The sequence below is a fragment of the Dromiciops gliroides genome, chromosome 6 (genome assembly GCF_019393635.1).
Source record: "Dromiciops gliroides isolate mDroGli1 chromosome 6, mDroGli1.pri, whole genome shotgun sequence".
Taxonomy (NCBI): Eukaryota; Metazoa; Chordata; class Mammalia; order Microbiotheria; family Microbiotheriidae; genus Dromiciops; species Dromiciops gliroides.
Window position 1 is genome coordinate 34,271,978 of NC_057866.1, and position 12,872 is coordinate 34,284,849.

The 12,872-nt window shown below is 47.2% G+C and overlaps 1 protein-coding gene across 2 annotated transcripts in view; it reads right to left on the bottom strand.

Annotated features, from left to right (window-relative positions):
* Positions 1–837: 837 nt before the first annotated feature.
* Positions 838–12,872, bottom strand: part of PRR5L (proline rich 5 like) — a 141,339-nt gene continuing 129,304 nt past the window's right edge. For both annotated transcript variants that reach the window (XM_043972776.1, XM_043972777.1), the window contains one exon: positions 838–4,155. In XM_043972776.1, the coding sequence (XP_043828711.1) occupies positions 3,761–4,155 (395 nt within the window). In that variant the 3' untranslated portion in view covers positions 838–3,760. The remainder of the gene's footprint in view (positions 4,156–12,872) is intronic.

Below are 12,872 nucleotides of genomic sequence, written 5' to 3' on the forward strand. Positions count from 1 at the left end.
GAGGAACCTCAAATCTGGTCTAATTTTTCTTTTTCTAAGCAATCAGGGCTAAGTGACTTGCCCAGGGTCACACAGCTAGTGTCTGAGGCTGGATTTGAACTCAGGTCCTTCTGACTCCAGGGCCAGCATTGGTGCCACCTAGCTGCCCCTTTACTTTTTTTTTTTTTTTTTTTTTGCAGGGCAGCGGGGGTTAAGTGACTTGCCCAAGGTCACACAGCTAGTAAGTGTCAAGTGTCTGAGGCCGGATTTGAACTCAGGAACTCCTGAATCCAGGGCTGGTGCTTTATCCACTTCGCCACCTAGCCGCCCCCTACCTTTTTTTTTTTTTTAACTGAAGATAACTAGGCTTAGGAAGGTCCAGGCACTTGCTTGTGAATACAAAGGGTAGGCATCAAATGAGGTTCTCTGAGCTTTATCCAGTTCTCTTTTCACAGTTCTATTCTCCAAAGAGACAAACTGTCCCTAGGTAAATGTGGTCATGAGACTAGCTCAAGTATTCAAGACCAAACACATTTCTTTCCATTGGCCAGATAGGAACGAAAGGGGCCTCATCTCTCAGGGGCTCTGTCCTGTGTTTCCTTAACACAGCGTACAATCTGTGCTTCCCTAGGAAACAGTACTTACCCACCCAGCCTTGGGTGGCAAAGGAAAACTCGCAGGGAGCCTGTTCCCTCACCTAAAAGTAGGGGCAACAGGAAAGGAAACCCTGAAGGAAAAACCAAGAACATGAAGACAGGATGGCCAGGGTGCCAACAAACCCGCTGCGCTTGAGACGAGAGACAACAATGAAATAACGTTGGCAAGGAACGGGATCAGAAATACAAAAATGGTGTTTATTGAATCTACTCGGGGAACACAACAAATAGACAACTTGAAAGACTTCTGGCTCACGGGCCTGGACTTTATAGTTGTGTTGGCTTCTGTCGACAATAAGAAAATTCTAACAAATCCAGAGAGGGAGGGGTCCCTTGTTTCATAAGGGAGGAAATAACAGCCGGGTATCACTACACACATCATTGCTGCTCCAACTGGGAAGGCCATGCTATCTATAAAAAACGAACAAACCTTTAATATACAAAGAATGACACGTATATAATTTTATATAATACACCACAGAGATATATTATATATAATTATATACACGTATGGCTCGAGGGCAAAGTCTTCCAAGTAGCTCATACCCGTCAGCAAATAGAATTTAGTGGATTGTTTCCTTGTGAACAGTTCTGCTCTTAACCTTAGAGGCTTATGCATTTAACTGAGGGCTTCTTTTTTTTTCACTAGGAGTTCTCTGCACATCATTGCTCTGTCTGTGTGTATTTTAATAGACCCTTCGCCACAATAATTACAAAGTACATTTTAGCACAATTCCAGGATGAATGCTCACGATTTTTGTTGGACGTGTAAACAGTGCTTAGGGCAGCAGCCATCAGTTAAATGTATCATGTTGAAAAACAGAAGCGTTGACAGAGGCATAATCTATTACTTTTCTGATTGCGAATGGGGGCTGCTCCATTCATGGAGCCTAATCAAGACATGAACACAGATTTCATTTAGAAGAAAACGAGTTTCCTTCAAGTTCTCCAAGATTTCATTCAGAAAACTTTCATCTTACTTAGAGGGGCAGAAGGAAAAGAAATAACTGACATAAACGGTTAGGGTGGATGACCCCAGGTCTCTTCACGGCCTCACAGTCTAAGAATCAGTAAAAACAATATTTTAAATTGAGCAATTTTTAACAGTTTCCAAATTACAGAACAAAGTTAAACGACAGAGAAAGCGGATAAATTATCGCATTTCCTAGACACTATGAACTGATTGAGATCCTTCCTCCCCTGCTGGTGTCTCTAACCACCTCCCCCTGGGTTGACATCCATATAGTGACAGGTTTGTGTCACTATTTAAAAAAAAATGTTTTCCATTGACTGGCAAGAGCTGAGGAAGTCGCCAAGTGGGGCAGGAAGAGACCATCTCATCCAAAGGGGCTTTGGACAGTGAAAGGGGAGGGGGCTGGCTGGAGTCTGCCGGTTATAGAGCGGCCCTTCGGCATTGGATTTGTTACAAGACTGGTAACTCGAATTCATACATCATTATTCTTAAATGGTGAACAACTACTGGTCTGCTATTCTAACAACCCTGGGCGTCCACCAGAAGATGACACTTTTCCTGCCCCACAGAGAATGAGTTTCTCCCTTATCTGTATCCTCTCTCCTACTTGGGGCAAAGTCTTAACCCACAAGGGAAGGTGGCTCCCCTTCCCCCAACACCTCTCCCTACCCTAACCTTTCACCGGCATAGGGAAACGCTCGGGGAAGAGACAGATTGTCAACTAGTCCCGGACAACTGCCAATGAAAATGTTCAAGTGATTTGTCCATCATCACAAGACTAAGATGTGTATAAGGTGGGATCTGAACCCAGGTTTTTCTGATTCTAAGACCAGCCTTCTATCTATAAGACCTCAGGGGATAGGGTGAGGTGGGGTGAAGATTTTACCTCATAAACTACTAATTCAGCATACACAGTCCCACTTTAGCTTCAAGAGACGTGGCTTCTGACATTTCTTAGTGGCCCACTAGCTGTCGACAAGCAGACCTCCTTATCCCTAAAATACTCCTGCAGTCCCTAGTTGTGGGGAAGGGGAGGAGGGGAGGTGTATTCTTTCCAGTTTGAAGACGTTAGATGAAAAGTGCAAGATCCCACGTGCAAACCTTTGCAAACAAACAAAAACACACAACTTTTTTTTTTTAATAAACTATACATAAGTTTAAAAATTCAAGTCAATTCCAGGAATAGTCTAACAGTTGTCAAGCAGTCATTTTCACTCAAAATTGAGGGGAAAAGTCAGTGTCTGAATTAAGAAGGTAAAGATCTGGGTCAGTCTCTCTCTCTCTCTCTCTCTCACACACACACACACACACACACACACACACACACACACAGAGTGAGGCATGTTCTTTGCATTTGGCAAGGGTCCCTAACGAGGAATTGTTTGGGTCCAACAGAGCTTTCCCAGTCATAGCACCCTTCTTGGCTGGATTTGAAAAGCCGCCCACCTAAACTCCATCCTGCCCTGACTTTGGGGACAACTCTTCCTTTACATAAGAAACACAGAAATCAAGATGCTCTGAATCCAATGCATTCCTAAGAAGTCGTCAATCATTTGGAATCTTAGGGATTAGGAGTCTTCTCATCTTTCACTTTCTCAACATAGAAGGAGGTAAATTAATTCTGTCGTCCTCCTTTTCATTTCCCATAATCCTTTGCCTCAAAAACAACAAGAAAGATCACCCCAAGCAAAATGTTCCTGTTGGTTCAATTGACCCAAGTGACCCAGGCCTAGCCAACCACCCTCTGTTAGAATAATGCCACTCAGATTGAGGAATACCCCTGACAGCCTAAGAGAAGTCACTGTTGAAGAGAACTACCTTAGGGACTGTTAGATGAGGCTGTCTGGGCCAGAGGGTTAGAAATGCAGAGACTGGAGGCAGGGGGTGCTACTGAACTGGGTCTTCAACATGCCAGACCTTGTCCCGTCTGAACAAGAAGGCCGAGGTTTGACTTAGATGTGGTATCACCAAAGGGGAATGAAGGTCCTGGCCTCTGGACGTGACCTTGGGCACACAATTATACCGGCCTTGCTTCCAAAGCTTCCCCTTAAAGTGAAATAAGGAACCGGTCCTTGGATGGAAGGACCAGCTTTTTGGTGTCATCTCTGGGAGTTATCCTCCTCCTGGGCCACCCGCCCATCTAAGGGGCAGCTCAGCTGGGGGATGTGCAGCTGAGCTCCCCGTGTTCCTGCACGTCTGCCAGGCCCTCCTCGGGCCCGTCGGGGCTGTCCAGGATGTTGGGCTCGCTGGAGCACTGCCGGTGGGGAGGGAAGCTGGGCGAGATGAGCACGCATTTGTCGCTGCCGCCACCGTCCGGCTCTTCCCCCAGGCCCGAGTGCATCATGGTGGCCATGGCCAGCAGCTGGATGTCCGAGTGGGCGTTGGCCACCGTATGGCGGCGGACGCTGCCGCACTTCTCCAGGTACGCCTCGCCCTCCTGTTCAGTCAGCGGCGTCAAGGCCATCTCTTGGAGGGGTCGGGGGGTCACCGCTGCCTGTGAGTAGCTGAGGACGGTCACCTTGGGGCGAGATCGAGAATGCCGGCGGGCTATAAGGGGAAAAGGAGGAGAGGAGGCATCAGGGCAGGAGGCAGGGACCCCTGCCTCCCCGGTGCACTTCAGTAGAATATAAACTCCCTGATGGCAGGACTGTAGCACGCTGTGCATTGCTTTATCTTCAGTCTAGCATAGTGCTTGGCACACAGTAGGTGCTTAATGTTTGGTGAATGACTACTTAATTAAAGACCCTTCTATGCTAGAGGACATGGAATTCAGTCGTGACTGAGGATCCCATGGCCATGGTCTCTTCCAACTCTGTGATACAGTTACTGTCCCATCTCTTCTGGCAACATGGTAAGAGCAGGAAGAGAAATAATAACAGTAGCAGTAATTCCAGCTGACATTTATATAATGCCCACTGCATGCCAGATGCTTTATAGTTATTATCTCATTTGATCCACACAACAACCCTCCAAGGTAGGTATTATTATTCCCATTTTATATATGGGAAAACTGAGGCAGAAATTAAGAGACTTGGCCAGGGTCACACAGCTAATAAGGCTACCTACAGTAAGGCTATGAGCACAATCCACCCCACTGTACCACCTATCCGCCCTTGAAAGAGAAAAGATTACTACTGGCTTTGTAATTGAGATCTGAGTTCTAATCTCTTACTTAGTGACCTCCGGCAAGTCACTTCCCCTCTGAGGACCTGTTTCTTCATCTATAAAGTGAGAGGGTTGGACAAGGTGATCTCAAAGCAGAAGAGGTTCTGGCTCTAAGTCTGTGTCATTGTGGTCACTGGCTTCCCACCTATGGAGTTGAGGTGGAATACCCACCTATCTTCCTTTATCCTTTTAGACTTTTCCAAGAGGACTCTGCTGCCAAAGGAGGCACTGTGGTATACCATAGTATAACCCTAATTTATATATTCCAGGGCATGCTGGCCCTGGAATGAATCGGGGGATCTGGCTTCAAATCCTGCCATCCAGACATACTTACTCCCTACCTCAGACAAGTCTTTTTAACTTCCTTAGGTTTCAATTTCAACCACAAAAGGAGGAGTTCGGCCTAGATCAGAGGTCAGCAAACTAAGGTCAGCAGGGTGAGTTAAGAATGTTTTCTACATTTTAAAATAAAAATTTATCATGTCTCAAGCTGTAAATACCATTATTAGCTAAGGGCTATATAAAAACAGGCCTGGCTGAACCCTGGTCTAGAACAGGGCTTCTTAAAACTTTTTCCACTCTTGACCCCTTTACACCTAAGAAATTTTTATGAAACCCTGGGTACACATGTATCTAAAATAGGTATGCAGGGGCAGCTAGGTGGCGCAGTGGATAAAGCACTGGCCCTGGATTCAGGAGGACTTGAGTTCAAATGTGACCTCAGAAACTTGACACTTATTAGCTGTGTGACCCTGGGCAAGTCACTTAACCCTCATTGCCCCATGCAAAAAAAAATCATAAAATAGGTATGCATGACCTTTTACTGTTGCCAGATTTTTCACGACCCCCACATTCAGTTACATGACCCCATATGGGGTTGTGACCCACAGTTTAAGAAGCTAGGTTTTGGATGACTTCTAAGGTCCCTCCAGGTCCATGCCTATCACCTAAGTTTGGGGTTCTTGACCCTTCTTGTTTTGGGGGTCCTTTGGGAGTCTGCTGAAGGCCATGGATCCCTTCTCATAAGGGATCTGTTTTCACATGCATAAAATAAAATATATGGGATTGTAAAGGAAATCCATTATACCAAATATCAAAATATATATTTTTTTTGGTGAGGCAATTGGGGTTAAGTGACTTGCCCAGGGTCACACAGCTAGTAAGTGTTAAGTGTCTGAGGTCGGATTTGAACTCAGGTACTCCTGACTCCAGGGCCGGTGCTCTATCTACTGTGCCATCTAGCTGCCCCAAATATCAAAATATTTTTAAAAAGAAAGTGTTCACAGACCCCAGGTTAAGGACATCTGATCTGAATATCACTTGTACCCTGAAAACACAACTGGATAGATATTAATCTACAATCTTTATTTTTTTAAACCAGATTCCTCTGATGCACTGGACAGGATTCTCTTAAGGGGGTAACCAGTCTCCCCTCTGTTCCCACCCCAGCTGAAGTCCCAGAATCCTCACCAGGGTATTAAATTAAGGCACCCACCAAACATTTGACAGAGAAAAGGCTTTTCCAAAGTGCCTTAGTGGGACATCTGCTCTAAAGCCAGAGGCGGGGAGGCAGCCCTGTTCTCCCCAGATCTGGTCCCTGAGCATCGACTTGGCTGTCCACCTTGACTACAAGCTAACCATGAGACAGCAGCAGCTTCTCTATCCTGGCTACTGCTGGAGACCAAGCTTGGCCTGGGATGACCTCTCCAGAGACACTGCTTGAAGCGTTCACCCCAGCAAGCCAGCAAGTAGTAGCTTTTTATTGTTATCAGCATTGGCCGGGGCTCATGATAGGTCTGTTCTCTGGGATCCCTCATTTGCCTAGGACACGCAGCCTGATGGAGAGGCTCTGTGTGAGAAACCCTACCTTGGCACGCCTTTGGTGGAAATCAGCCATTAGCACTCTATTTTCCAATGGAAAAAAACTACAATGTTGACTCTAAGGTGCCGCGTAGGAGTCTGAACCATTATTGGCAATGCCTCAATAGGCTCAACCTTGCCATTCCATCCACCGTTCTTCCACCACTCAGCAGTGTTGAGTTCGTTCCACAACTGGGGTTTGGGGGTGGGGCGAAGGAGGTCCTGGCCCCTGGCGTACAGCTCTAAACCCCAAATAGCCCTTCGTAACAGGCACAATGCCATTCAAGGAGACGAGGATCCCACGACTCTCTGGGGCCCTGGATCCCTCTTCTGGGAGGCAGGATTCCCACCACCTCACTTTCCAGCTCCCATTCCCATTGGGAAAGAAAATAGCAATGAATGATAACCATATGCAGCTGTGCACTGTAAAGAGCACTAGCTAATGCCTAGGGGACTTGGGTTAAAATTCTGCCTCAAGAGCTTATGCCTTGTATGACCTCAAGCTAATCACTGACCTTTGAACACAACCCTCCATGCTCCAAGCGTGGAATACTTTGCCCCCTCACCTCAGACCAACAGCTGCCTAGCTTCCTTCAGACTTAACTCAGCCTAAGAGGCTTTTATCCAGGGGTGTGCTGGAACCAGCCGAACCGGCCAGCCAATTGTTAAACTTTCAGGATGAGCATTCAGGCCCCAGAAATCAGCAAGCATGACCAATTCAAACTTGACTTATTGTGAAGCCTAGACCTAAGAAAGCAATGGGGGAAATGCCAGGATCCTTCCCCATTGACCTCAGTCCAAAGAGCCAGAGTGAGAGTGTATGGGAAGGGCTCCTCATCTCTGTCAATCTCACTGACTTGAGTCTAGCAGCCAAAGCTCTCTAGCTCATAACCGTAGCAAAGGGCAACAGTGATGCCACTGGGAGGAGGAGGCCTGCAGGCACTTGGGTCTGGTAGTTTGGGTGGCAGGTTCCTAAGAAAAGGAGATTTCGGCCCATTCAGGGCACCTCTGTGACATGTTCCCCCCAGAGGCCACTGAGGTTTACGTGAGGGTAACCCCAAAGCATATAAATCAGCCACGGTGGACACCCTTCTAAAATGGCTGTGGTGTCCATGGGCTTAGCCGTGTGAAGTGACGCCATCTTTGATCCCAGAATGGCTATTGGTGCTGCCTTGTTTCTGCCTTCCGCTAGATACTGAGTAACAGAAACTCAGAGAACCAGGTTCAAATCCCACCCCTGTCCATGACTAAATGTGAGAAGTGGGCAAATCCCGTTGCCTCAGATTTCTACATAAAATGAGAGGACTGCACTTGACAGAATGCTAAAGGTTCTGGCTTCAAATTGATGGCCTTATACAATAAAGGTCATGATTCTAGGATCCATCCCAGGGCTCATCCAAGATTCTGTTTGAAGACCTCCAGGTAAGAGGGGACTCTCCTGACTCCTAGGGTATGCCATTCCCCTTTTGAGTAGCTCCCACTGGTTGGCAGATTTTCTTTCAATCAAACCCAGCTCTTATCTCTGCAACATCCATGATCCTGGTTCTGCCCTCTGGAGCCAAGCAGACCAGTAGAATCCCATTCTTACCCTACAGGCTTTCAAATATTTCTGACAAAACACCACGATTTTGATCAATGGCTCCCCCGATCTCCAGGCCCTCCATCATCCTCGCTGCCCTTCCAGGGGCTCTCTCTAGTTTAGGAATGAACGTCCTTCCTATCATGTGGCACCTAGAACCAAGCATAATACTCCACACCGGAGTACCATGAATCGTCCTTGGTGCACAGAGCTCTGGACTCAAGAGTCAGGAGGTCATGGGTTTGAATCCTGCCTCTGACACCTGCTAGCTGAGTGTGTCTAGGCCTTAAGAGTCTCATCTGTAAAATGAGCGGGGGGGGGGGGGTGGACACAAAGGCCCACAAAGAACCTTCTAGCTCAAAGTCCACAATCCTATGATGTCCTGCCTGCCAGAGGCAGCCTAAGCTTGCACCTCTTGGCCAGCCAGCCGATCACACGACTGACTCATGCTGAGCCGGCAATTTCAGAAAACAAAGAAATACTTCAGATCTTCCCCAGGCAAACTGCTGTCTAACCACATCTCTGCATCTTGCACTTGTGAAGTTGTTTTCTTCCCTAAACCTAAAATTTGCATTTAGCATCATTAAATTTCACCTTGAGCTCAACCCGACATTTTGGCCTGTCAGGTGCTTTGTGCATCCTATCTCTGGCACGGAAGGAGTTAGCCGGCTGGGCCCAACTGGCCTTTTTGTCTCACCTTCCTTCTCTTGGCCTCTGGGAAGAACAGGGGCTATGGTTAATGGAGCCTGAATCTTTGCCTCTCCCCGGTATCACAGACTCTTTCAACCAGTGCTGGCTGTCTCTGATCCATTTACGAGCACTTAGCAAGGGAGGGGGTGGTACATGCCCTTGCTTGGAGAGGGGACAATCTGTTTGTTCTGCTTTCCCTGACTGGGTCTGAGAGTCAGGAGTCATCTCAAGCTGTGGAATCACAGACTTAGGGCTGGAGGGGCCCTTAGAAATCACCCAGTCGGGCAGCTAGGTGGCACAGTGGATAGAGCACGGGCTCTGGAGTCAGGAGGACCTGAGTTCAAATCTAGCCTCAGACACTTGACACTTACTAGCTGTGTGACCTTGGGCAAGTCACTTAACCCTCACTGCCCCACCAAAAAAACAAAACAAAACAAAAAAACAAGAAATCACCCAGTCATCCTCCTTCTCCTCACCCTCTGTGTTAAAGAGGAAGTAACTAAGATCCAGAGAGATGTAGTTGTTGATCCAAGTCAACACTGGTATTATGTGGCAGCATCTGGATTTGCACCCAGGCCTTCTGACTCCAAAATCAATATTCTCTGAACCATGTCCACACCGTCCCTCCTTGAGGAGAGTCCTTGATTTGCTTCAAAGCACCTTCCAGATCATCTTCTGCAATAGAGCCATTCCTGATGCTCCTCTCTCCTTCCCTGTTAATTACCTTGATTCATGTCCTTATTTTCTAAACATTTTCTACATGCTTACAATGCAAATATGTTGTGTCCCTTGAGAGCAAGTATTTTTTTTTTTTAGTCTTTGAATTTAGCATGTGGGATAGAACACTGGACTTGGAATCAGCAAGACCCGAGTTCGAATCCAGCCTCAGACACTCTATGACTCCAGGCCAGTCATTTAACTTCTGTTTGTCTCCATTTCCTCATCTATAAAATGGGGATAATCACAGCACCTCCCTCAGAGGACTGTTGTGAAGATCAAATGAGATAAAAAAATTGTACAGGGTTTAGTACGGTCCTCGGTGCTCAGCGTGTATCTGGCTCTATTGTGAAGGCCGAGTAAGCCACCTTTTTGCCTCAATTCTTACGTAGCCTTTAATCAGTGAAGGGAGCTTCCTCAGACAAACTGAGACCTGGGAAAAGACCAAAGTCTCCTACAGCACCAGGGTCCATGACTTGGGAGGAGAGAGTGAGGCTGGTGGCTCTGCAAAGGCCTGCCTCGCGTCAATGCAATTCATTTGCAAATCATGGCATCACCCTCCTGATGTAGCTGGTCCTCTTCAAGAAGGCAGGATAGGGCAGCTAGGTGGCACAGTGGATAGAGCACCAGCCCTGGAGTCAGGAGGACCTGAGTTCAAATCCGGCCTCAGACACTTAACACATACTAGCTGTGTGACCCTGGGCAAGTTACTTAACCCCAATTCCCTCACCAAAAAAACAAACAAACAAAAAAAGAAGACAGGATGAACAAACAACAACAACAACAACAATAACAAATTAACCTCTCTGGGCCTGTTTCTTGACTCAGTGATCACACAAATCCCATCTAGTTCTAAACCTTTGATCCCAGTATCCTAATAGTCACTTAATAAATGATGGATAAAAGTATATATTGGGAGATGGAAAGGGACTTAGGGAGCACCTAACCTAAAGATGTCATTTTAAAGCTGAAGTAGCTAAGTCTGAGGGAGGTTAAGGGACTTGTCCAAGGTCTCACAGTCCCTACCACCATCATCTTGCTATTGGTGTCTATGTTCCCCACACCTAGCTTACGTCTACACGGCTTGTAATTTCTTTTATTTTTTCTCCATCTTCTCCCCCTCGTTTCTCTTTTCCTTTGTGCTCTGCCTTTCTGGGGCTCTGGGTTCTTTATAAGCAAAACTCCAGCTCGTGTGGACCGGGTATCATGAAACAAGGCCCAGAACCAGGCCTGTGCCAGGCCTGGATGCCAGAGCTATCCGTCTGCTCATTTCTGCCCTCCCCCTTTTCCTATTCTCTGCTGCAAGAACTCAGAAGGAAGCTCAGCTGCCCTGAAGCCCGGGACACTTCTGAGTCTTCATTGTGTCCTGGCAGGGCCCACAACCCCGACACTGTCCCCTCAACATGCACCGGTCCTAGAAAACCACTGGGTACCACTGGCCCACGCCTGCTTCTGCCACCGCTCATACCTGCCTCCAGGCTACTTCTCACCCCTTTCCCACGGGGCCTCCCCTCAGCCCTCCCACACCAGATGCCCTGCTGGGTTTGGGAATTAATTACACCCCTCTGGAGCCAAAATTCCAGGGCCTTTGAAAGGCCCAAAGAAGAGGGACCGCTCGCAGGATCGGTTCCTCATTCCCTTTGTTGGCGACTCCGGCTTCCCAGGCCTTTGATCTGCCAACCTCAATGGCTCCTCTCCACGGGGCTGGGCTGGGGACAATGCCACCATTGTCAGGTCCCTCCCCAATCCCATCTCGGGGCATTCCTTTCCAGTCACGATTTCTGGTAGGTAGAGACAAATGGGCCGCTTGTCATAGTATCTGGATAGGGCTGCTTTCATTTAGAAGAATAACCAGCCAGCCATGGGAGGACAATAGAGGGCTGCGGGTCCATGGATGGGGCTTTTGTGAGGGAGAACTGGAGCCTGCACCGTTTGCATTGTGGGGGGAAGCCTCCCCAACCAAATGGGGGGACAGCCGGAGGTTTGCAGATTTCAGAAGGAATCAGAAAAATGGTTTTTGTCCCCACACCACCCCCCTTTAAAAATGGAAAGATCTGACTTTGGATGGAGAGCTGGGGGACTGCTCTGACCCGTGGAACTTTGGGAAAGGCGCGCTCTGTGACTCTATTTCCCCACCTGTAAAAGAAGAGACCCGGACCGAAGGCTTTCTGTGGTCCTTCCCAACTATGGAGCCAGGATCCCCAAAGATGATGATGGGCTTCCTTTCTCCTCCACCCCGTCCCTGCCCCTGTTCCTCAGGAACAGTCATGGCTCAGCAAGGAGGACACACACGTTCTCTGGGCCGCCCTGCAGAGCAGGGCTTATTGCATCTCTTTGTAGCCCTTAGGTCTCACTGCAAAGTGGGCACTGAGCCACTCGCAAGAGGAAAGACTCCACAGGCCAGAAGGATTTAGAGCCAGGGAGAACCTTTCAGGCTCTCTATTCCAACCCCCCATTTTACAGATGAGCAAACTGAGGCCCACTGAGGTTTTTACTGATCTGCCTAAGGCTATCTACACCAAGCTCCACACTTTGCTGATATGGAAACCTGAGCCCAGGGAGGTTGTGCAGTAGAAACCAGGCTCTTGGGAATTAAGGCATTCATGCTAGTCTATATAGTAATCAAAATACAGGGGTCACAACCCCAAGGAATGTATGAGAACAAATCCCTGGAGAATCTCTGCAGCTGTGTGGGGCAGTACACAAAGCTCTGGCCTTGAAGTCAGAAAGACCCAAGTTTTAATCCTGCCTCAGATACTATCAGTGACCTTGGGCAAGTCACTTAACCTCTATCTGCCTCAGTTTCCCCAACTGTAAAATTTGGATCATGATAGCACCTACCTCATAGGGTTGTTGCAAGGATCTGACGAAAGATAACATATATCAAGGGCTCTGTAAACCTTAAAGCATCCTGTAAATGCTAGTTATTAGTGGTAATTAATAACACTTATTACTGCACTGTTTTAGCTAATGAGTCATGAAGGCCCATCATTCCTTTCTAGATTGACTTCCTTTTTTAAAGGAACAGATGTTTATTGAAATGTTTTCTTTTTCATTGTCTACATTTCCCCTCATATCCTTCTGCCTCCAACCTCCCAGGAGGATTTTTTTCATTGTCTTCTAAGCCAGAGGTTTTTTAACCTCAAGTCTATGAATTAAAAAAAAACAACTGATGACTGTATTTCAAAATAATTAATCTCCTTTGTCATTCTATTTATTTTATTGCATTCATTTAAAAATATTATCATGGGGG